At 38.0% G+C, this 26,699-nt stretch overlaps 1 protein-coding gene across 2 annotated transcripts in view; it reads left to right on the forward strand.

Moving 5' to 3' along the window:
* The window catches only part of Sbf2 (SET binding factor 2), a 342,185-nt gene that overhangs the window by 38,973 nt on the left and 276,513 nt on the right, over window positions 1–26,699 (forward strand). For both annotated transcript variants that reach the window (XM_027410074.2, XM_027410075.2), the window contains exon 2: window positions 10,859–10,944. In XM_027410074.2, coding sequence (XP_027265875.1) covers window positions 10,859–10,944 — 86 coding nt within the window. The remainder of the gene's footprint in view (window positions 1–10,858; window positions 10,945–26,699) is intronic.

Raw genomic sequence — 26,699 nt, forward strand, 5'->3', positions numbered from 1 at the left:
GTTGACAACCAAGAGTAGCTATCACAGATGTTTTAAGGGAGAAAGGGCTTATTTTTGCTCAGAGTTTGAGGGTACAGTCCTTCATGGCAATGAGGTCATAGCCAGAGGAGTTTGAGGTGTCTGGTCATATTACATCAGTAGTTAGAAAGCTGAGAGTGATGAATGGGTGCTGTCACATTCAAGAAGTGTGAGTCTTCTCTCTTTGGTTAACCTTACAAGTATGTCCAGGGATTCATCTCCGAAGTGATTTTAGGATCCTATCAATATGCTTAAAATTAGGGCATATACTACACATACAGAGTCCTGAGTTATATATAAAATAAATCATATGTTATTCAAGGTAAAGATCTATCCTACCCCCACTCCTGGGGATGGCATCCTCCCTCCACCTAGACTCAGAAGAAAGAACCCCTGGAAAGGAATTGGTGAGGCTCTTGAGCCATCTCTTCAGAGCCCACTGCTCCTTTTCAGCACATCTACCTGTCACTGTTTCTTTTACTTCCGAATTAAACCTTTTGCTGTCAAAAGTTTGGGTATACTCTTTAATTCTTTGGTTAGGTCACTATCTCAGTTTCTTTTTTATTGCTGTGACAAAACACCATGACCAAGGCAACTTATAAAAGAAAGCATTTAGTTGGGGGCTCGTGGTTCTAGAGAGTTTTATAGTCTATTACCATCACAGTGAGGAACATGGCTGTAGGAAGTCAAGTATGACAGTGGAACAGTAGCTGAGATTTACGTCTAATCTATAAGCAGGGACAGGAGTGAGAGGGGGTAGGGGAGAAATTAACTGAGAAATTAACTTTTGAAACCTCAAAGCCCACCCCTAGCAACACAGCTTCACCAACAAAGCCATACCTTCCTAATCTTTCCCAAATACTTCTACCAGTTGGGGACCAAGTATTCCAATATATGAGTTTATGGAGGTCATTCTCATTCAGACTACCACAGTCATCAATAACTGGAACTCTGACTGGTTATGCAGACCCTGATAAAAAAAATAGCCTTAGTAGTTTTATTGAAATACATTAAAAAGTAAAATAAGAAGGCAGATGTGGTTGTTTTTTTTTTATACTTTGGGGGTCTACCACCCAACTCTCAAATAAATACTCAGGCTTTTTCTTACTTATGAATGCTCAGCTTTAGCTTGGCTTGTTTCTAGCTAGCTTTTCTTAACTTAAATGAACCCATCTATCTTTTGCCTCTGGGCTTATACTTTTCTTTATTCTGTATACCTTTCTTTTCTTCTTACTCCGTGTCTGGCTGTGTGACTGGGTGACTGGCCCCTGGTGTCATCCTCTCCTTCTTCTCCCTTCTTTTCTCACTCCTTTCTCTCTTCTCTTTCTTCTCTCTGCCTAGCACTTCTGCCTCTATCCCTCTCCTACCTAGCTATTGGCCATTCAGTTTTTTATTAGAACAATCAGGTGTTTTAGACAGGCAAAGTAACACAGCTTCACAGAGTTAAGCAATGTAACATAAAAGAATGCAACACATCTTTGCATCATTAAACAAATATTCCACAGCATAAACAAATGCGACATATCTCAAAATAATAGTTCACAACAGATTGCTAACAGGATGGTTTATCAGGTAAAAGTGCTTGCCACCAACCCTGATGACCTGAATAGAGTCTCAGTGAGGGATTGTCTATGTCAGGTTGACCTATAGGCTTATCTCTAAGGAATTACCTTGAGATAGGAAAACCTACCCACTGTGGGTGGTACCATTCTTGAGGCATCCATTCCTGAACTGCATAAAGCTTGAAACACAAAAAACAAAAAAACAAATTAGAACTGAGCATGAGCATGTATGCATTCATTTCTCTCTGTTTCTGATGATGGATGCAATATGTCCAAATCCCCGAAGCTGACTTCCCTTGCTATGGTGGACTTGTAACCTGGAACTGTAAGCTAAAATAAATCCTTTCTTCCTGAAATAGCTTTCGTCAGGATATTTTACCACCACAACACAAATGGAGCCAAGACACTACCATAACTTTTGGATCCATGGCTGCCAAAACTTCTGGATCACTAAGAATTTCATTGATCCCAGGCATTTTTGCCATTATAGGCATGCCCCCTCCATTCCAGGCATTCTTCCAAGAAAATTACCAGACTTCCCCCTCAGGAAAGCCACCTGGAAAAGAGCCATATTGAATCCCTTATTACCATCTGGCTGCTTCCTGTCTTTGAGCCTTTTAATGCTCATCTTAAGTTCTTTTATGTCCTTTCTGTTTTTTCTCTGATCTCTTCATGTTTTCATTCATACTATTTTCATGCTCAGCAGTGTTTTGGGAGTGCAGTTGAAATTATTTCAGCTTTGTACTAGCACCTCACCTTTAACCTAGGTCATAAGCAAAGATAAGAGCATGAGCTGTTTCCTCCACTGGCCAAGAATGTGTGGCTGAGCTGAAATGGGATTTATTTTATTGCAGTATCAAATGGCAGTGGTTTGGCTTTGTAATTTGATGAAGACACCAACTCCCTTGTCATTAGAATAAGTCAGGTGAAGATTTAGCTTGGTAGCATCTGAACAATCTGTCATTACCTATTGGTGACTTTCTGTTATCATCACTTAGGGGTTGTGGCATTTCTTCTCCTTTAAAAATACTTGATTGATTTGTCATCTTGGTTATCTCTACATTTTTATCTCCCATATTTTGAGAACTGTCAATTGTTTTGTTCAATTATGCCTTGATTGTCAGTTTCTAAATCACATTCCTCACTTTGTCGTTTCTTCTTTTCAGTATCTTCCTCAATATTTTCTTACTTTGCTTTGTAAAGAAGAGTACATTCCTTTACCTTCCATACTCAGCACACACTTCCATAGGAAATGCAGTTCCTTAGGTGCACCATACACTTAAATTCTGCTTATATATTTTCATGAAGACTGTGTATTAGTTGGGGTTCTTTAGAGGAACTGAACTGACTGAATGTATGTTTAAAAGGGTGTTTATTAGATTGACTTATACTATACAGCCAGAGTATTCTAACAATCACTGTCTCATACCAGAGAGTAAGTGTCTATGAGGCTGGGTGTCTCAGCAGTCCCAATATGGTGATAAAGGTTTGAAGGATATCTGGAGAGATACTGTCTTCAGTCCATGCTGGGAGCTTGAAGAAGTTAGTTCTAATTTCATCAGAGGAATTAGCAGTGGCAGGGAACAGGGTAGATGAACTCTCCAGTGTAGCATGATTAAATAAAAGACCCAGAGACAGATAATGGTGTTCAAACCTCAAGCTGAAGACCAGACAAGCAAAGCAGCCTGCCTCTAGATCTTACCTCTACCCAGCTGAAATGGCGATCCTGTCTCAGAGGCAAAAGCTTGCAGTTCTGTCTCCTCCTGTCTTGTCTTTTATTCATTTCTCGGCTCAGCTATATCACTCCTGTCTCCATCTCCTTAGTGCTGGTATTGGAGGCATGTGATCCCAGGTGCTGAGATCAACTTTATGTGAGCTGTTTATTTTAGACTGGATCAATTTTGTGTAATCAGTGTGGCCTTGGACTAACAGAGATCCATCTAACTCTTAATCCTGAGTCCTGGGATTAAAGGTGTGTACCACCACCACTTAGCTTCAATAGCTAACTAGTGTGGCTGCTTTGCTGTTTTGACTCCAGTGACTTTAATAAATCATAAACAATATGTCATCACACTCCAGTGAGAGTAAAGGCTAAGCAAGCAAGAAACAAAAATCTTGGAGCTAGAGATGCCTCAGTGATCAAGAGTGCTTGCTGTTCTAGAATTTGGGTTCCATACCCATGCCTTGTGGTTCACAACTGCCTGTAACTCCAGCTCCAGGGGATATGATACCCTCTTTTGGTCTCCACAAGCATCTGCACATATATGGTATTCACACCCACACCTACACAGAATCTTCAAAGAAAAAAGAGATAGCAAAAATATTTCCTTCTTTCATGCTCATTTATCTGGGCTGCTACCCAGAAGATGCTGCCTACAATTAGGGTTGGTCTTCCCACACCAGTTCAGGCAGTCAAAACAATCTGACAGGCTTGCCCACATGGAGGTTTTCTGATTCTAGGTTGTGTGTCAAGTTGACAATTAAAATTAACCATCACAGGCTGGTAAACACTCACTGAGTGAGAGTTGGTGATTGGAGGCGGTAGATGTGGGCCCTGCTCAGGTTGCCAAATTTCAGGTCTTGGCTCAGCATGATCCCTGAGAAGGGGCCACTGCCAACATGGATAGATAAGAACCTCTACTACAGGCTCTTTCCTCTAATTTTTTTCTACATATGTATATATATCTATCTATCAGTACCACATTATCTTTATTGTAATAGCTTTAGAGTAAGTCTTGTAGTTAGATAGTCCTGATCTAGGTTTTTTGTTTGTTTGTTTGTTTGTTTTTGTTTTTTTTATTAGTTCAAATTGGAACAAGCTTGGTTCACATGTCAATCCCTTCTCCCTCTTCCTCCCCTCTCCCCAACCCCCCTCCATTCCCCAAGGAGGGTAGGGCCCTCCATGGGGGCTCCCCAAAATCTACCACATCATCCTGGGCCGGGCTTAGGCCCTCCCCCATGTGTCCAGGCAGAGAAAGCATCCCTTCACGTGGGATGGGCTCTCAAAGCCCCTTCTTACACCAGGGAAAAAATACTGATCCACTACCAGGGATACCCATAGAGTGCCCAGGCCTCCTCAATGACATTCAAGTTCAGGGGTCTGGATAAGTCCCGTGCAGGCCTCCCAGACAGCAGTCTGGGGTCCATGGGCTCCCCCTTGTTCAGGCCAGCTGTTTCTGTGGGTTCCATCAGCCTGGTCCTTACCCCTTTGATCTTCATTCCTCCTTCTCTGCAACTGGGTTCCAGAGTTCAGTTCAGTGTATAGCTGTGGGTGTTTGCCTCTGCTTCCATCAGCCACTGGATGAGGGCTCTCAGGAGAAGTCCGGCCTGATTTAGTTTTTAAAAATATTTCTGGCTATTTAAACCTATTGCAATTTCATAAAAGTATTAGAATCAATTTCTTAATTTCTTTTAAAAATCCTAATTTATTTCATTTTTAATTAATCAATTTATCCTGTGGTGCTGGTGATTGAATACATTTTCTTCCATATTCTAGACAAGCACTCAACCACTGAACTGTGTCTTCTTGCCTCCTACTGAAAGTTTGATTAGGAATTCATTGAATCATTGTTATGGATGGAACAAATTGTTATCTTTATTGTATCCAGTCTTCCGGTTCATTTGCATGTTATCTTTACTTAGATTTGATTATTTACTTATATATTTACTTATTTTGTGTGTATGGTGTATTAATGTGTGCATGTGTTTATGGGGTGCACTTGTCCATGTGTGCACAGAAGCCAGAGGGTTTTCTGCCTCTGTCCCTCTCAGAGAACAGTGTATATCACTGAGTCTGGAGCTTGCTATTTCCTTCTTTCCTTCAAACATCACACAAGGCCTTGAATATAGTGTTTGCTGAATAAGTGAATTACTATTCTGTTTTCCAGATTTGCCTTCTTTCTGTTGATCCTACTGTTGCTTTTTTAAAACCATAAAACTTGCTGGCTTTATGTTTTAAAGATATATTTATTATTTTGTTTTATATGTGTAAATGTTTGCCTTTCCTGAATATATGCATATGTGCTGTGTGTGGCCTGGTGCTTGTGGAGACTAGAGGCATTAAATCCTAGAACTGGAGTTAACAGATGGTTATGAGCTGCCATGTGGGTACTGGGAACTGAACTTAGGTTTCTGCAAGAGGAGCAAGTGCTCCTTAAGTATCAAGTTGTTGCTCCCGCCTGCAAAGCTGATAGTTTTTACTGAAATTCCAGCTATGAAAATTGCTTTCTGTGGTTTTACATTCTGTTTTGTGTGTGTGGTACATATATGTGTGTTTGGGTGTATACAAATGTGTACACATACATGCAGAGGCCAGAGGTTGACATCCCAAATCTTTCTCAATTATCCTTCACCATATATTTTTTGTTTTGAGATAGGTCTCTCAATTAACCTGAATGTTACCAATGAAGGTTAGCTAACAAGTACCATGCTTCCTGTCTTTACCTCCCCAGCACTAGGATTACATGTAGCATGCACTGTCACACTTTGATTTTTACATGGATGCTGGACATTTGAACTTTATTTGTACTTTCTTTATATTGGCTCAAAAAATATGTCCTTTTGCCTTGAGTCTTCCCTGATGTATCTTCTTCTGTATAACAACTCTTCAGATACTTGAACAACGTTACCATGTATTTCTAACTTTCCTTTTAAGACTTTTAATAGATTATCATTTTAGTGATTATTTACAGAGTAACAGTTTGAAGGAGTTTGATCTAGCAAGGTGCCTCTTACTGTGTGGTTTAGTTTGTGCTCCAGTGACAAAAATACTGACTATTTTAATGGAGAAGTATTTTAAGTATAGCTTAGCTGTTTGCTGAAAGATGCCATGTGTTTCCAGAATTTAGTGAAGATAGAGTCTGGAGACCAATGCAGTTTTTGTCTGATGACATTTGTTTTCTTTCTACATGTCTGTACTGCTCCTTTGACGAATCTCTATCTATTCAGAATACTCATTCCGCTATATGACTTTGCTTTTACATGTAAACTCCTGTGACTGCCTGAGGTATGCTTTTTCTTTTTCTTTAGTGCAGGAGATTAAAGCCAGTACAGTAAAGCTTACTTGTACATATTAAGCAAGTGCTCTTCTTTTCGAGTTATGTCACCAGCTCATATATGAGTTTTATTGAGCAAATCTTTTTGTTGCTGTTGTTATTTTTTAAACAAAGCAAAACAACAAAACCGAAATGGACTTGTTGTGTAGCCCTGGCTGGCCTGGAATTTGCAATGTAGACCAGGCTGTTTTTGAGTTCAGAAAAATCTGAACTTCTGTCTCCAACAACAGGGGTTAAAGGTATGTTCCATCACACTTAGGACAAATCTTTTGTTTTGATTTTTTGAGAATTTTGTGTATGAAGACTGTGTTTATATTTTTTCCCACCAACTCCTCTTGTCTCACCACTCCCTTTAGTGAGGAAATCCTAATACATCTTTTAAGCTATACATTTTCTTTTATGTGTTTTTTTTTGTTACTCCAAATTTTCTAGAAGAGGAATATGATTGTCTAAGATAACTTATATCCAGATAATGCTAGTCATAAATTTCTTGACAGTTTATAGGCACACTTACATATTTGATAGTACTACTAATATATTAAACAGGTATCTTATTAAGTACTTAATATATGCCAGAAACTATGGGTAGTATCTGAGCAAAACCACTTAAATCATTTCTATCATTCTAGTAATGTGAGACACACAAGAAACAGTAACCATAGTAATGTGTTAGTGATTACTCAGTCTGAAAGATGAATGGTATAAACTTGTGTTCTTGAACACAACTACTGTCCTTTATAGATGTAGACTTAATAGGTATCCTGTAGATAACCACTATTGAATGGTTTAGATAATTGTATCATAGAGGAAGATAATTTAGTGACTTATGTGTTAGAATAGCATTTTCAAAGTTTAAGGTTTTGTAACCAAGCAGAATACATATGCATTCTAAGCATATAGAAGGCACTCAGGTATTTTATCAACTGTTAAAATCAATGAATAACAAATATATTTTTTTATGGAGCAGAGTATTAATTTCTCAACCAAGTTAATCCCCCTACTCATTGTTCAGTTCTTTGAAGATGTTCATCTTCCTCATAGCCATTAGCATCTCCACACCTTAGTATCTGTTAGCCATACAGAGTGTTTGGCATCTTTAAGGTCATCTGTTAAGGCTAGAATGGCTACTTTGCCAAGGCTGAGGGCTGTTTAGTTTATCTTATGATATTTGGTAATCTTTTTGGCTGGCTGACATGTCTCCACAGCTCTACCAGGACCCAAATGAAAGAGGCTTACTGACCTCCCCTCCCCCACCCCCAAAGGGGAAAGGGACAAGATCTCCTGAGTAAATTGGGAGCATAGGGGGAGGGAGGAGGGAGGTAGGAGAAAGAGGAGAAAGAGGAGGAGAGAAGGGGAGGGGAGGAGAACATAAGGGTTCAGGAAGGTAGAGTTGGGGGAAGGGCAGAGAAGGAGAGCAAGGAAAGAGACACCTTGATAGAGAGAGCCATTATGGGCCTTTTTTTTTTTTTAAAGATTTTATTTATTTATTATGTATACAACATTCTGCTTCCATGTACATCTGCACACCAGAAGAGGGCACCAGATCTTATAACGGATGGTTGTGAGCCACCAAGTGGTTGCTGGGAATTGAACTCAGGACCTCTGGAAGAGCAGCTGTGCTCTTAACTGCTGAGCCATCTCTCCAGCCCCCCCACCCCCATTATGGGCTTAATGAGAAACCTGGCATTAGGGTAATTCCAGGAACCCACAAGTATGACCCCAACTAAGATTCTAAGCAATAGTGGAGACACTACCTAAGTGCTCTTCCCCTATAATGAGATTGATGACTACCTTAAATGCCATCATAGAACCTTCATCCAGTAGCTGATGGAAGCAGAAGCAGAGATTCACAGCTAAGCACTGAGCCAAATTCCTGGAATCCAGTTGTAGAGAGGGAGGAGTGATGAACAAAGGTGTCAAGACCATGCTGGGGAAACCCACAGAAACAGCTGACCTGAGCAGGTGGGAGCTCATGGACCCCAGAATGACAGCTGCAGAACCTGCATAAGACTGAACTAGGCCCCCTGAACGTAGGTGTCAGTTGGGGGGCTTGAGCAGTCTATGGGGCCACTGGCAGTGGAACCAGTATTTATCCCTAGTGCATGAACTGTCTTTTGGGAAGCCCATTCCCTATGGAGGGATACCTTGCTCAGCCTAGATACAGAGCGGGAGGGCCTAGGTTCTGCCCCAAATAATGTGACAGATTTTGATTGATTCCCCTATGGGAGGCTTCATCTTCTCTGAGGAGTGGATGGGGGGGTTGGGATGGGAAGAAGGTAGGGGGCGTGGGAGGATGGGAGGGATATGAAACTGGGATTGGTATGTAAAATAAGATTGTTTTTAATTTAAATTAAAAAATGAGAAAAGAAAGGTTTACCAAACAAAAAAGAAGGAAAACAGTCTGTCTGAGGCTGTATTATGTCACTTTTTCTAAGTTTGTTTTGGGTAGTTTGGTATACATTCATAATCTTTTCATAGGAGACCATTTCAAACACTCTGCTGTCTTCTTGAGCTCCTCTTCCCACGTATTCCTTTAAAGGATATACAGACTCTTTTTGGTCATCATAGTTCTTGAATTTTTTGATTGAGTGGGAGAGTAGGAGCTGGAAGGAAAGCACAAAGGCCAGGATAAATGGCAGCTTCCTCCCTTTTCCATTTTATCTGGGTATAGTATTTGTCTGCTAAGCACTATTTCACTTCTGGAGTAGTTAGTCTTCCGTTTAGGAATTTCTCCCTTTCTCTTTCTTGTCATCTTGACTCATGTAATATGGTAGTCCAAGCAGGAGGTACTTCTGCATTTACTTTAACTGACAGGACCCACTTCTTTTGTGTACACAAATAGAAATCTGTCAAACAATCTTTCCTTCTTTATGAAAAAAGTCATCTCAGATTTTTTCCAACACAATCAGCACTACCATATGGTGGTTATCGAAACTTAAATATAAACTTGGGAAGTCAGTTTAAACATTCAGAATAACTCACAAAATCAAACAGAATATTTGTTTACCTCTTATAGATGCCTCATTAAGTTCCTCAAAGGCTGTCAGTAACAGCAATTTACATATTTACTATTTAAAAAGCAAATCTTTATTGTTTTATGGGGGTGGGGTAAGTGTCCTGTGTAGCTCCGGTTGGACTTGAATTTGTAATTCTCCTGCCTTAGATTCAGAAATGTTGTGATTGCAGTAAGTTACTACTACACCTGGCTTCTTTGTATGTTTTGTTTAGACTATAAGATCACTTTGCCATTTTGGTTTGTGCTTTCTTACCAAATTTCTGTCTTCAAATAATAACAATTCTTACCACTCATAAATTACATTTTGATAGACATTTATAAATGTGCCAGCATTTCAAACTAAGCCATTCTGTTACTGAAACACTATGTATTATGAAATAAGTACATAATATGTTGCTTCTGGAGAGGTTTTGAAAGTCACACTCTTCCCAAGGAGAAATTTTTCTCTTCTAAATTGAACATAACTAAAACAAACTAGTATTAGTTAACCACCTAATTAATTTGCTTTGCAATGCTGGGTATTGAACCAGAGCTATAACAACTGATGTATAGTATAGATCTGTGGTTTTCAGTCCAGGAATATTTGGCAGTGTCTGGAAACATTCCATTCTTGGTTGTCATAACTTCCTGGAGGGGATTGTAAGTGTTGTATTCCAGTGAGTTGACACTGAGGATGCTGATAAACATACTGCAGTGCTCAAGGTCGTACTCCCCTCACCTCACACCAAACACATTTATGAATTACCCAACTCAAGATGTCAGTAGAACTGATACTGAGAACTCTGCCTAGATGATAAGGTCTCAGGCTAGCCTTAAAAATGAATACATAACAGTACTTATAACCTATACTTGAAATTTGGTGTTAACAGTACCATTTCATTTGTTAGTTAAAATTCCTTTTTTTAAAAAAATTGGGACATGGATGGCTGTCACTACCATGATATGGTAAATGCCTAGATTTCAGGGCCTCTCAACCTTTCTTAGCTTTTCATGTGTCGGTGAATCTCTGACAGTCTGTGCTAGGGTAGGGATTGCTTTCTATTTCAGTATTATGTTCAGAAGCACATGTCTTTGTTTCTTAAAACTTAAGAAATGTTTACTCTATCAATTTATTCAAATAATCTTTTAGAAATGAATAGTAGTATAGTGAGTGTATATTCAGATTTTTATAGTATTTTATAAATGATTCATTTTGATTTTATCAACAGGGCCAGGAGAAGGTCTGGGGAAAATAATTCAGAGATTCCCGCAGCAGGACTGGGATGACACACCTTTTCCACAGGGAATTGAATTGGTAAGTTGATGGCATGTGGGCATGCCTTTATTTTGATTTCCTCCTTTTAAAAAAAATTGCTACATTTTAGTACTACATTATAGTACTTTTCCTAGATAATAATTTTATTGTGTACTATTGTTAGAAATAATTGATTATATGGATTATGGAATGTCTGTTATGCTATTCTTTCCCCCCATTCAAAGTTCTTGTAAGCATTACAGATTAATTATCTTTTATGTATCCAGAAGCAGAAAAAGTCCTCTGATTCTTTAAAATGTAGGGTTCCAGATAATCATGAGCCACCGTCTGGGTGCTGGGAACCAAACCTTTTGCAAGAGCAGCCAGTGCTCTGAGTATCTCTCTAGACCCTGACTTGTTTCTTTTCTCATTAGCAAGGTTCAGAAATATCCATTAGGAACAAATCATGTTGAAAATTTTAAGTTTTCTTATCCCTAGCTGATGACTCTCAACTTCACTGAGTGCTTAGTTTTGCTTCTTATAATCTAGCCCAATATAAAGGACTATGGTTTTGTAGATGGATAGAAAAGATGAATCTTAACTTTTGGCTTTGAAAATAGAGAAGGAATTTGAGGATCCAAGGAAAGTGACTTTTTGGAGAGATTCTTGCATTCCTTTCTCTTCTTTCCCACATGCCTCCACAAGCCAATAATTGGTCTTACTATTTGAATAACCAGGCATTTGTACTATAAATGTTTTAAAACTGTTTCAGCATCCCTTTTAGTGGTGACTGAAAGGGAAAATTTTGGGGTCTTGATTGAATTTTCTGTGACTTTCTGCCTTTGTTCACATGAAAATATAGATGTATAGAAATGGCTGCAGTTTTACAGTATGGATGATAAATTGCTTCACAAGTTTCTAGAACAACAAAGAATATAGTGGCTAAAGAGATTGTGGATTGGGGTAGACATTTTGCTAGGACCAAGAAAGGATATGCTTTATATTTTATAAATCAAGGGGACAGATAATCTGTGATGCCTCTGGTATTTTTTCCAGCAGTAAAAATCTAGCAAACTGATTTTATTATTTAGTAAGTGGAATTTTTTCTTTGTATGACAGATAGTACTATGTTCAACTGTGAGTACAATGACAAGTGGTGTTGTATACTGTTAATTTAGTGGAATGGTGGTACCATAGGTAAACAGAACTTAGTTTTCTATGTTTCTTCTTGGCTGATTCTTGTCATAGCATTTCAAAATTTTGGAAACTAGTCAATACATTAGGAATACTTAACACATCACATGTGCATGCCTCAGTGCTCATGTGGAAGTCAGAGGGCAATTTTTCAGGAGTCACTTCTGTCCTGCTTTGATTGGGAGGCAGAGTCTTGCTTCTTGCAGCTGATGCACTGCATACTCCAAGCTTTCTGGCTCTTGAGCTTCTTGCCAATTTTCCTGTCTCAGCCTCCATCTCACAGTCATGTGCTGTGACTATAGATGTGTGCCATGGCATCTGGCTTTTTATTTAGGTTCTAGGGATCAAACTCAGGTCTTCAGGCTTACGTGGCAAGCACTTTTACACACTGAGCTATCTCCATAGCCCCACAGTTTTGTTTTTTATTTAACTTTTTAAAAAATTTCCATGCTTAATAGCAGCTTTGATTTGTTAGTGCCCGCACTTTGTCACAAAGTAAACTTAACTTACAAATATCGAGGCTCATTTTAAAAACTGAATAAGCTACTGTTAATTTTTGATATAAGTTTTAAACTGTTATTGCCTTATGATATCCTTGCATAAATTAGGCATATGATTCTGTCTATGAACAGCAGTAACGTGGATAACTGATACACTCTAATTATTATTAGATTATTATTAGAGTGATTATTACTCTAATAGTATCAAAAAGAAGGGTGTCAAAATGATCTGTCTCAGTTTCTAAGCAGTTTGTTATGATAGTCTCTTTCCTGATGATATACATGAAATGTCAACACTTCATACCATTTCTAAGATAGAATTAAGGTTAATATCTAATAGGTATAAATAATTGGAGGCACTCATAAAAACTAGATGATTGATGGTTGTGTACTAATTTACAAATAAGTAAGCTGAGGCTTAGGAAGTTTACATAATTTCAATGAAGTCTAACAGGCAGGATGCAACAAAGCTAGTGTTCACTTACAGTCTTTGTTTATTAGTCTCAGTACAAACATAGTGTTTTTTTGTTTTGTTTTTTGAGACAGTGTTTCTCTGTGTGACAGTCCTGGCTGTCCTGGAATTTGCTCTGTGGATCAGGCTGGCCTTGAACTCACAGAGATCCACCTGCCTCCACCTTCCGAATGCTGGGATCATCTCACTAGATGCTGACCAATACCCCTTCATGATAAAGGTCTTAGAGAGATCAGGGATAACAGGAACATACCTAAACATAGTAAAAGCAACATACAGCAAACCAACAGCCAACATCAAACTAAATGGAGAGAAACTCAACTTGATTCCTCTAAAATTAGGAGCAAGACAAGGCTGTCTACTCTCTCCATATCTCTTCAATATGGTACTTGAAGTTCTAGTTAGAGCCATAAGACAACAAAAGGAAATCAAGGGGATACAAATTGGAAAGGAAGAAGTCAAACTTTCATTATTTGCAGATAATATGATAGTTTACATGAGTGACCCTAAAATCTCTACCAGGGAACTCCTACAGCTGATGAACACCTTCAGCAAAGTGGCAGGATACAAGATTAACTAAAAAAAAAAAAAAAATCAGTAGCCCTACTATATACAGATGATAAATGGGCTGAGAAAGAAATCAGAGAAACAACACCCTTTACAATAGCCACAAACAACATAAAATATCATGGGGTAATGCTAACCAAACAAGGGAAAGACCTGTATAAGAAGAACTTTGAGTCCTTGCTCCTGCCTCAATTTTGGCCATTCAGTTCTTTATTAGACCATCAGGTGTTTTAGACAGGCAAAGAACCACAGCTTTACAGAGTTGAACAAATGCAGCATAAACAAAAGTCACACACCTTAAAATAACATTCTCTCACAGTGGTGGGTATTTGCAGGAGCAAACAATAGGTACAGAGTGAAAGATACTGGGTCCTCTGTTTTTATAACAATTCTCCTATAAGGGTATGAGAACTATCTCTTTCCTCCAGTGACTTTTATAAAGATTATTCTGTCCTACTTCTCAAAAGTTTTACCACTACCTTCCCGACCAGGTCTTATTCATAGTGAATTCTTGGGGGGAAAGCCATGTTATATCTACTGATCAGCATGGGAGTTTTGACCTGCTCCATTTCTGACCTGGGCCGGTTCACCCCTTCTTAGGCAACCTGGTGGTCCCCTGTTCCCGGGAGGTCACCATGTTTATACCAAACTTAGTGTGGACACCCAGCTACTGAGTCCAGAACTTCTGGACTCAAGCAATCCTCCCGTCTCAGCCTCCTGAGTAGCTGGGACTACAGGCGTGCGCCACCTCGCCCGGCACCGTATTATATCTAAAACATAGTTCATGCCATTGATTAGAAACCCACTTCACTTATCTTATTTGAGGACATATATGGGATTAGAAAAAATACATTTAAATTGCTTTTTGTTGCTACCTCTACTTCTCAGGCAATACATGGTGTACTTAAATTTTAAATGAAGGATCACATGTTCAACCTTAACACTGGACTTTGTAATTTGCAGAGAAGGTTTTTACACATTTATTCACTAATAAATCTCAAACGTAGTGGATGCTGCATTTATTCTTTCCATTTTTACATAAAGAATTTGCCTTCTTCTGTTTAGAGATGATACACTTTAATTTGGATAGATTTAAAAATAAAAATATGAAAATAAGCTAAACCAAACATAATAACTGCTTTTCCAGGTCTGGGATATTTTTGTCTTTTCTTGTGTTTTTTAGGTATGCACAAAGCCACAGACAGTCATATAAATAAAGTCGAAAGTTAATTTTAGTAACTGTATTTCAAAGAACATTAGAGAATTGTTTTTCATGGGCATTCTATGGCTAACAATCTATTTAGAATTATAGGAACAAATACATTTATTGCCTAGGTCTCTGGCAAAAGGAAAATAGCTTTGTTTTGGCACTAGCTCCTTTTTTATTATTTATTTATTTATTTTTGGTCTTTTTTTGAGACCGGTTTCTCTGTATTGCTTTGTTAGTTGTCCTGGAACTCGCTCTGTAGACCAGACTGGCCTCCAATTCACAGATATCTGCCTACCTCTGCCTCCTGAGTCCTGGGATTAAAGGTGTGCGCCACCAACACCTGGCTAGCTCTAGCTCCTTTTAAGATGCCTTATCTCTGGAGTTGATCTTTTTATGCTGTAATTCAGAAAAAAAAAGTGGCTTGAGACGTAAGGAATCAACTTTTCTAAAGTTGAATTTTTAAAGAAATTAATTGTTAATTAAATTATTTGGCAGTGATTTAATTGTCTATTATAAATTTGGTGCTCTATAAGTTTGCATTGGAGAAAAGAGAAATAAAATCCATATTCTGAAGATATGAAATAGAAGGAGTAGACCAGTGTGCAATGCTCCTTGAGGGCAGGGAATCGTTATAAATGCCATCTAAATATGTGAGTATTAAATAATGTTGGACAGGGAACCAAGTGAAGAAAGAATATAAGCAAATTTTAATTTTCTCTTCATATTCTGAAGAATAAGAATGAGAACTTGTTATAACCCAGAATTAGAGTTTAGCAAGATTTGGATTTATGACTTCCTTATCAAAGAAGGTAAGAGTGTAGTAGGTAAACATAAATTCTTGCATGTAGGTATAAAGAGCTAGCTGTGCAAGTCATTATTTATAATAAAAATAGGTAGATAAGAAGGCTGGAGAGATGGCTCAGTGGTTAACAACACTGGCTGATCTTCCAGAGGTCCTGAGTCCCAAGTCTCAGCAACCACATAGTGGCTCACAACCAACCATCTGTAGTAGGATATGATGCTCTCTTCTGACATGAAGGTATACATGCAGATAGCACTCATACATAAAATAAATAAATCTTTTTTTTAAAAGGTGGATAATATGACCAAAAGAGAGGTTTGAGAGATACAGGAAACAGCTTTAAAGAATTACAAAATATAATCTAATTGCATCTAAACCATGTGTGTGAAGGGTGGATGCTAGGTGATAAATGTAATATTAAAGGTGATACAGTTTTCATTGTGAAATACATGTGGAAGGATACTTGATTTTGTTAGAGTCAGGGTACAGACATAGATATTGGTGTAAAGTAGGAAGACATGGCTTTAAAACATCGCAAGGATTACAAAAAGAATTTTTAGAGTTGTAGTTACAGCAAAACAATTGTAATTGTATATAACTGGGTAGAAAGTAGTAGTGGTAGTCACAATTTTGTTTTCCACTCCTTTTTCCCCCCTTTGAAGTAATAAAACCACATGGCAGGGTATCTAATGATGTCTAGGAGGTACATATAAGTAGTTAATCCTTTCTGTAAGTATCTCTGAGGAAGCGAATGTAGTTTTTTTTTTTTTTTTTTTTTGTGATTAACTTCTCACATGCCTACAGATTCCTAAAGTCATTTACTTATCCTGTACTAGACTTTCAGTTACTTGTAGTTCTGCTTAAGGAGTATTGTTAATCATTTATGATAGAGGATGTATTTTTCTTGTTGTTAACTGTTTCAGTGCTGTTCTCAGAACCTTAGATAAAGCTTTGTTGTCATGCTGGATGCAGCTAAACCTGATGGTTTGAAGCCTTAGAGAAGTTCCTGAGAAAGATGCAGAACTACATAGACCTGACCCACTAAAAATTTGTGGTGTTTGCAGTCATCCCTCTCATTCTCAGGTGGGACTATCCTGCTGTTTATCTTTTATGCAGTTGCCTGTCACCTCATCTTTGTGGGCCATTCTGCACTTGCACAGTCCCAATTCTTTTCTCTACTCTTCCATTGATCTTACTCTTCTTTGTCTCCAAAGTCTGATCTAAAAGTAAAACCTGGAAATTGTAATGGCTTGTCATGGCTAAATTTTTTCTTTTTATATAATTAAGGATAATAATGGGGTAGCCTAGGAGCATGTTTTTCAGTCTTCAAAATGAATTCTGTGAGCCAATTTGGAAATCAACAGTTCATCTGGGAGAAGTCTAAGAGAAAGCATGGAGGAGGGTTAAAGTGGGTTTAGTGACATACCTGAAGGCAATGTGTATATCACTTGTAATTATATTCTATTAGCCAGAATCAGTCATATACCATTAGCTATAGTAAAGGATAACAGATAAAATCTAGATGTGTGCTTTGGAAAAAAAGAATAAATGTAATGAGCATTTTTTTTCCCATAGTGTTTTTGCAGATTCCAAACATCTTCTCCCCTCTATTATTCTGCTGGACTTCTTTAGTTATTTGACTCCAAGACAAGTTTGTTATTAGTTTCGGCTGGCCTCACACTTACTGTGTAACCCAGGTTGGCCTGGAATTTACAGTCCTCCTTACTTGGTCTCCCAAGAATGGGATTATGACCTTATGCTAGCATACCTAGATTTCCCTTTATTTTTTAAAATTACATTTATTTACTTTACCATGCATGCCTGTTGGGGAGGGGCAGAGACAGAGACAGAGAGACTGAAAACCAAAGGAAGAGAAGAAACAGAGGAGGGGGTTGTGTACATAGGGAGAGTGGAGGACAACTTGAAAGAATCATTTCTTAGCCGGATGTTGGTGGCGCACATCTTTAATCCCAGCACTCGGGAGGCAGAGGCAGGCGGATCTCTGTGAGTGCCAGGATAGTCTCCAAAGCTACACAGAGAAACCCTGTCATGAAAAACCAAAAAAAAAAAAAAAAATCAGTTCTTTTTCCATCATGTGGATCCCAAGGATTAAACTCAGGTCATCAGCTTGCCACTCACCCCCAATTTTAAACATGACTAATTTATTCTTTGTGGTATACTCTTCTTTGAGTTATTATATCTTGTATAATTAACCATTAAATGTAATTAAAATATTTTCCTGAGTTCTGTAAATTGTCCTAGCAAATTATTGAACCTGAGACAGGATTGCAGGAACTCTTAAATTTATGGGCAGATTGTTTTTCTTAATTTTAACTCTACTTGTTATCACTGATTATATGTGAGACTAAATTTCAAGGTGGTGTGTGTGTGTGTGTGTGTGTGTGTGTGTGTGTCCCCGTCCGTCCGTCCGTCCACCTGCCCGCCTTCCTCCCCCCTCCCTTCTCCCCCTTCCCCCCCCACTTTCGCTCTCTTCTCTATTTCTGTGGAAATGGCAGGATTATAGTTCTGCAGGTCATTTGTCCTTAATTCTTAGTCATGCTTTTGCCTATTCCTTGATTCATATCACCATTCCCTGTAACCTAATTGTATTGAATACATATCTCAGTGAGAGTTAATTAATATTTTGGTATAGCTAGTTGTAGGTTTCCAATGTGAGTGAGTTCTGGTGATAGACTGAAAACTTGAATCAAAGGTAGTTCTTGTCTAATTTTACTTACAGCACCTTTCCCTAATCAGAGTAGCTAGTTAAACCAGAATGTTTTCTGATAGTAAATGGGATTGGGAAAGACACATAAACAGGCTATTCTGAACAGATTACAAAGTTACTTAAACACACAGTTGTATCATATACATGTGTATGCCATTCATAATAGAAGATTAGAAATTGCACAGATCCATCAGTAGAAACTGGTTTAGTTAGGGTTGCCAGTAGCCATTCGTTAGACTATAATAATAATTGTTATGAAGGAGAAGCTATAGCATAAGATCTATAGATGGTTACAAATCTAGGATAAGATGCTGACATCACTATCATCAGGGAAATGAAATAACAACCATTGTAGATTGTGGCCATGGCTACTATTAAAATTTATTTTATTATCATCATCGTCGTTGTTGTGTTGTTGTTGTTGTTGTTGGTGGTGGTGGTGGTGTGTGTGTCTGTGTCTGTGTCTGTGTCTCTGTCTCTGTCTCTGTCTGTGTCTGTGTGTATGTCTGTGTATCTCTGTGTGGCTATGTAGCTGATGCCCTTGGAAGCCAGAGGTGTCAGATCTCCTGAAGCTGGAGTTACAGGCAATTTGTGCTAGGAACTTAGGAACTGAACTTCAGTCCTTTGAAAGAGTACTCTTAACAACTGAGCCACCTTTCAAGCCCCCATGGCTACTATTAAAACAACAGAAAATAAGAAGTGTCAGATTAGGGGAAATTGAAATCCTTGTGCACTGTTGGTGGGAATGTAAGATGATGCTGATGCCAGTTCTTTAGTAAAGTAAAATTATTTTGTGACTCAGCAGTTTCATTTCTAGGTATATTCAAAGAACTGAAAGCGAGAAATCAGGTATTTGTACTCAGATGTCCATAGCAGTGTTGTTCACAATAGCTAAAAAGGAACTTAAGTGCCAGGAGCAGATGGATAAATGAACATTTAGTAGTGCATTCAATGGAATATTACTCATTTACAAAAACAGAGGAAATTTTGATAAAAGCATCAGTTGACCTTGAAAACATTATGAAATGAAAAATGAGTCAGTAAAAGACAAATACTCTATAATTCCATTTACAGGTGGCATTTAGAGTAGCCAAATTTATACAAACAGAAAGTAAAATGAAGGTTTCCAGTAGATAGGAAAAGGTAAAAAAGGTAAATTGTTTATGATCATAGAGATTTTCTTCTTGGCAAGATTGAAAAGAGTTCTGGAAATTGCTTGCCTATTAATGTGTTTGCACCTACCACTACTAAATTATAAATGTGAACATGTCTCAGGCAGTTGGTTTTATGTTACATGTTTTGCTATTTACTTTCAAAAAATGTATCCTGTAGAGTTCTATGTATAGACCTAAAATAATGTCAAACACAGTATAAGGAATTGAAGATGTAAGTCTTCAGACAGTATGTAGCTTTCTTAGTTAGGGTTTCTATTGCTGTGAAGAGACACCACGATCATGGCAACTCTTATAAAAAGGAAAACATTTAATTGAGTATGGCTTACAGTTTCAGAGTTTTAGTCTATTATTGTCATGGCAGGAGGCATGGTGACATTCAAGCAGACATGGTGCTGGAGAAGTAGCATGTTCCCACATGCAGCAGGAAGAAACTGAGATTCACTAGCCTGATTTGAGCTTCTGAGACCTGAAAACCCACCTCCAGGGGCACACTTCTTTAAGAAAGATCACACTTCCAACAAGGCTATACCTCCTAATAATGCCACTCCCAATGAGTCTATGGGGACCATTTTCTTTCAAACCATAATAGCAAATGGGCAAAACAGGTTGTAAAGGACAGAACAAAGCTGTTTCTACTAACTTGTTTCAAGACACATTGTAAAGCTTCATAATCAACAGGGTATGGTATTGGCTTAGAGATGTGTGTTAATAAGTCAGGGAACCACGTAAATGTATTTCAATAGAGTTTCCAGGAATAATGCAGTGGTGGGAGAGATGGTACAGATAAATACTAGTACAACTGATTGTCCATCTGAATAATTAATCTTGATCTGTTTTTATACTACATAGAGAAATCAATTTAAAATCTGTCGTAGACCCAGGGTAAAAGCCAAAGGTATAAATTTAAAAAGAAAACTATAAACGTCCTTGTGACCTTTAAAAAGTTAGGTCAGGATTTTTAAAGTAGAACATCTAAAACATGACATTGATATTGCTCTGTATTTGAAAACTCTTGAAAAAATACACACACACACTATGGTATTTAATCAAATAAGATGAAGCCTTATTTTTGTAAGTTTCTTGTGGTGGTCCTATAAATTCTCTGGAGGCTGCTTGGGCCTTCTGTATTTTGCCATCTACCTTTAGTGAGAAGGAAGGCACCAGAAGCAAAAGGGGACACAGAACACTATCAGCAGCTCACAGAGCTGTTTTTTTCTGAGGAGCTACCTTCTCCTTGTTACTAGATCTTCTGCAAGTTGGAATTTTGGGTGTATCACTGCTGTAGATGGTGGCAACTTAGATGTTAAAAAGATATGTGAAATACCTTTTAATATGAAAGAAAGCACTCTTGCAATTTATGTTTCTGTTATGCTGTGTTTGTGTATATACACAGACATTGTTTACTTACAAGAGGCACTGGATGTTCAGAGAGAATATGGACTTTAGTTCATGTAAACTATTTCCAAAGGTATCTACCTAGTGATATTTCTATTCTACACAGTCCCCCACCCCTTTATTCTTTGGTAAATTTCTTTGGTGATCCAGACATCCTGTTCACTGTGCGAAATATGCTTCCTTTTTTTGTTGGGGTTTGTATTGTTACTTGAAGATTCATTTGCAACATTTTTAGTTATGGATATTGAAGTTCATAGTTATTTGCTTACAGGGCGATAGTCTTAAGTACTTAGAATGACTTACAAATGTGTTGGTTTAACAAAAAGTAGTATTTGGTGGCCTCTAGTGGTAGCACTTAAGTGTCTGAAAACTCACTGATCAATATACAGATTTCTTAGGGAGGAGCACTAAAGTGGTAGAATAAGCACATATGTACATTTACTGGAACAAATTTTTGTTTTTAAGAACTTAAAATTTATGAGTCAATTACAGATTTATCAATGGTGTGGCTCTGTTTGTTACAATGATCATTACTAACTAATGATCATTTCTGGATTCTTTTTCAAGGAAAGGCTTGGATTTCCTTTCTTCCTTCTTTCTCCCTTACTTTTTTCCCATTCTTCTATAAAATTTTGCTTTGTATTCTAGACTGACTTTTAACTTTAAGTCCTTCTGCTTCAGTTTTCTCAGTGGTGGGATTGCAGATATGCACTAGCTCCCTGGGCTTCACATGCATCGTAATCAGGAAGTATTTCTCTGTAGATTGTACATCATGCTTATTGTATTGCATTTCAATGATGGGCTTGATGGTGATAATTTCTGATACCTTAAATATAATGCAAGCTACAAAGGAGCATAATGTCTCACATATTAATCATAAAAATGATTAGTCCTTGGTAGAGTTTACACCCTTAAGTGGCTAATTGTGACTAGCTTTAAGATAGTCTAAGATAGTCTAAGAATATCTGGAATCTGAGTCATATTTGGTAATTTAGACATATCACATCAAAAATTGAGAAATCCATATAAAGTCAATATTTGGAAAGCTAAGGAGAACATAGACACTATTAGGATAGTTGTTAGATTAATTTCTGTTCATTCTAAAATTAGTCATTGAAATCTAGAAAGATTTAATAGCTTTTCCTGTGTGACATACCTATTTTTTAGTTGCTAAGATAATAAAACTATGATCTTTTGACTCTGTTAAAGTAAAATATTCAACCAAGGTGGTAGTGGCCCATGCCTTTAATCCCAACAGAGGCAGGTGGGTCTCCGTGAGTTCCAGGACAGCCAAGTCTACACAGAGAAGCCCTGTTTCGAAAAACCAAACCAAACAAAAACAAAAACAAAAAACAAACAAAAAACTAACCAATCAAACAAAACACAAAACAAAAACCCAATAAACCCCTCACATATTCTGTGTGGTCTCAGACTGTTGCTCAGTAGTAGCATTTTACCCAGCATGTGCATATTGCTAAGTTTGGTGTATGTGTGTTGAGGGACACTCATTGTAATAGGTAGAGCAAGCTGATTTTAATTATTTTTGTTAAAAATAGGACTAATTTTAGTTCCTAATTAGTAAGAGTTAATTAAGTAGCATAAGAAACACAGTAGTAGGGTCTGGGGAAATGGCTTAGTGGTTAAGATCACTGGCTGCTCTTCCAGAGGACTTGGGTTTGGTTCCTAGTACTACATGGTGGCTTATAGCTGCTGTAACTTCAGTTTCAGAGCATCTGACATCCTCTTCTGGCTTCTGTGGGCAACAGATATGCACATGATGCACAGACATGCATGTAGATAGATGATACACTTATCATACACATAAGATAACAAATAACTTAATAAAAAATAAAAAACAGTAGTAGAAAAACATTTTATTATTAAAATTTAAAGACTAATGATGTATTTACAGAGTTGGTGGTTCCTAGTTTTTATTTGTTTTGTTTTGTTTTTCCAAAGACAGATCTCATTTACAACAAACATCCATGCAGCTTGTGGACTGGGGAATCATGGCACCAATGGGGCTGTAATGAAAAAAGTTAGATTTTACAATTGAGGTTCTAACTGAATAAAAGATACCCCAAGGGTAGTATTGTCTCCAGTTTAGAACTATGTACTTGGTTAAGAAGGAGAAATAACCTGTCAAAGTCCTGGGTGAGAAATGCTACTCTTTTTTTTTGTTGTTGTTGTTGTTGTTTTTAAATCAAGTGCAGTTTTCATTATTTGAAGAAAATACATAATTGGTTCTTATTTCTTCAAACAACTTTATTATTTGGGAATTTCATATATTTTGATAATATTTACCCCCAAATCTTTCCCTTAACTCCTCTCAGATCTACCCCACTTTTCCATCTGTATACATTTTCTTGGTATACCTTGAAAAAACTTAATAACCATTGACTTTAGTTTGCTGTCTGTGTAATTGTGGATGTGGGGCCATCCAATGGAGCATGATTAACTTACCAGGAGCTATATATCCTTAAAGAAAACTGATTCTCCCTCATCCAGAAGCCATCAGCTGTTTGGAGCTTCTCAGTTAGGGACATGGGCCCGTCAACCCTTCCCCACTCAATGCTAGAATGTTGACTGAATTGATCTTGTCCAGGTCTCATGTAGGCAGCCACAGCTGCTGTGAGTCCATGAGTGCAACAGCCCTGTAATGCCCAGAAGACACCCTCTTATTGTGGTCTCTCCCTCAACCTCTGGCTCTTACAGGCTCTTTTCTGCCTCCTCTCATCCTCTGAGCCTTGAGGATGCGGTGTGATATAGATGTCCCATTTGTGGTTGAGTACTCCATAGTCACTTATTCTCTGTATTCTTAATAGATGTGAATTTCTGTGTTAATTACTATCCACAGCCCAAAGAAATTTATCTGATGAAGCCCAAGAGTTTTACTGATCCACTGGTAGAGACTTATGTCTTTAGAGGGCACTTTTTTTTTTTATTTTAAACTATAATTTTTATTTTTTTTATAAAATACATCAGAATTTTATTGCTTGGAGAATACAGCATATAAAATCACAAGAACATCAAAATGAAAAGTCACTAGGCTTCAAACACAGAATACATTACCAGATGCAGTAAAATATTAATTAACCTGAAGTCTACATCAGAAAGAAAAAGGTATGGAAAAATACCTAAATTGTTTACTTGAGAAACATACACTTAAAACAAAGTAAAAGAATGTTCCAGTACAAATTAAAAAAGCCAACAATGACTAGCTTATTTTTTATGTATATGTATATATTTATATAAAAAGACCAATAATGGCAGTGTGTTATGCATCAATAGCAGCAACAGCTTTTCTAGGTTCTGCAGTCATTTAAACAAAATTGTAGAGACATCTAGCACTCTCCATTAAAAAAAAAGTAAAAAACAAAATCCCAGAAAAACAGCACAGTTCTGTTACCCTTGTGGTACCTGGCAATTCTCAATAGAGGAATCTAAAATGGCTGGAAGACACATAAGAAAGTGTTCAACATCCTTAGCCATCAGGGAAATGCAAATCAAAACAACTCTGAGATACCATCTTACTCCTGTTAGAATGGCTAAAATCAAAAATACCAATGACAGTTTATTCTGAAGAGGATGTGGAGAAAGGGGAACACTCCTCCACTGCTGGTGGGAGTGCCAACTTGTACAGCCACTTTGGAAATCAGTATGGCGACTCCTCAAGAAAATGGGAATGAGTCTACCACAAGATCCAGCAATTCCACTCTTAGGCATATACCCAAAAGAAGCACATTCATATAACAAGGACATCTGTTCAACCATCTTCATAGCAGCGTTATTTGTAATAACCAGAAACTGGAAGCAGCCTAGATGCCCCTCAACTGAAGAATGGATACAGAAAATGTGGTACATTTACACAATGGAGTACTACTCAGTGGAAAAAACAATGGAATCTTGAAATTTGCAGGAAAATGGATGGAACTAGAATAAACCATTCTGAGTGAGGTAACCCAATCACAAAAAGACAAACATGATATGTACTCACTCATATGTGGACCTGCTTTATGATACATAGTAGTGACCGTGCTTTATCAGAGCTGTTTTTAATGATGTTGCTCAGAATGGTTTCCTTCCAGATGATGATTGAGAAGCTAATTTAGAGGGCATTTTAATACTTTGTCCATTTAGCAAAATGATAGGTAGTAGATTTATCCTTGGGTCTTGTGAGATCCTCAGCCACAGATGGGTTCTTGGCCAGGTATTGTGTGATGTTTTACTCTTGGCTTTTTGTGGGGGAGAGTACCACTCAGCTCCCAAATAAATCACGAATGGAGATGTAATTCTTACTTAGTTTGGCTTGTTTCTTGCCAGCTATCCTTTTTTGTTTTGTTTTGTTTTGTTTTTTGTTTTTCGAGACAGGGTTTCTCTGTGTAGCTTTGGAGCCTTTCCTGGCACTCACTCTGTAGACCAGGCTGGCCTTGAACTCACAGAGATCCGCCTGCCTCTGCCTCCTGAGTGCTGGGATTAAAGGCATGCACCACCAACGCCCGGCCCTTGCCAGCTGTTCGTAACTTAAATTGTCCCATCTATCTTTGACCTTGAGACTTTAATCTTTTTCTTTCTTTTGTAATCTTTTACTCTTACTCCTGGGCTGGCTGGGTGGCTGGCTCCTGAAGTCCTCCTCCTTTCTCTTGTTCCCCGATTTTCAGAATCCTTTCTTTCCCAGATCTCTCCTCATATTTATCCTCTTTGCCTGCCAGCCCTGCCTATTCCTCTCTCCAGCCTAGCTATTGGTCATTCAGCACTTTATTAGACCATCAGTTGTTTTAGACCGGCAAAGAATCACAGCTTCACGGAGTTAAAAAATGCAATATAAGCAAAAGTAACACACCTTAAAATAATATTCCCCAACAGCCAGGTTTATAGTATAGACAAGTGTTTCCTCCTGTGGAGTTGGCCTTAAATACAGTGTTATGATTATCCTGTCTTCGTTGGTTTTTTTTTTGTTTTTTTTTCTGTGAAGAGACACCATGACCATGGCAATTCTTATAAAGGAAAAACATTTAATTGGGTGGCTTACATTTTCAGAGGTTTAGTCCATCATTATCGTGGTGTGACATGGTGGTGTGCAGGCAAACATGGTGCTAGAAAAGGACCTGAGAGTGTTACATCTTGACCCACAGGCAACAGGGAGTGGTTTGAGTGTCACACTGAGAAAAGCTTGAGCAGATCTCAAAGCCCACCTGTGCAGGGACACTCTTCCTCCAGTAAGGCCACACCTCCTCCAACAAAGCCATACCTCCTAATAGTGCCACTCCCAATGAGCTATAGGGCCAATTACATTTAAACTACCACATCCCTGTAACATTCATGCCACTATTGGACTCAGGCATATCTTGGCAAGCTAGTCATTATTGCAGTTTACATTTGGGAAAGCCTGTTGATGTTTCTTTTATCTAAAAGAATAAAAAAGATGACTGGTAAGTTATGATGCAGCCAACTATTTTTGATAGACTTTTTTCTGAAGGTAGTTTCTATAATAGAGTGTGCCCAGCCCCGGGGGAAGGAAAAGGCAGCGCAAACAATCAAAATGGATATGTCAAGGCTGGGGAGATGGATCAGCAGTTAAGAGCACTGGGTGCTCTTCCATAGGACCTAGGTTCAATTCCCAGTACTTACATGTTGGTTCGTAGCCATCTGTAACTCCAATGCCATGGGATCTGATGCTCTCTTTTGGCCTTCTGTGGTTCTAGGCATTCACAGATGCAAGAAAAGACCCATACACCTGAAAAATAAGATGATGATAATAGTGATTTAAAA

The sequence above is a fragment of the Cricetulus griseus genome, chromosome 3 (genome assembly GCF_003668045.3).
Source record: "Cricetulus griseus strain 17A/GY chromosome 3, alternate assembly CriGri-PICRH-1.0, whole genome shotgun sequence".
Lineage (NCBI taxonomy): Eukaryota > Metazoa > Chordata > Mammalia > Rodentia > Cricetidae > Cricetulus > Cricetulus griseus.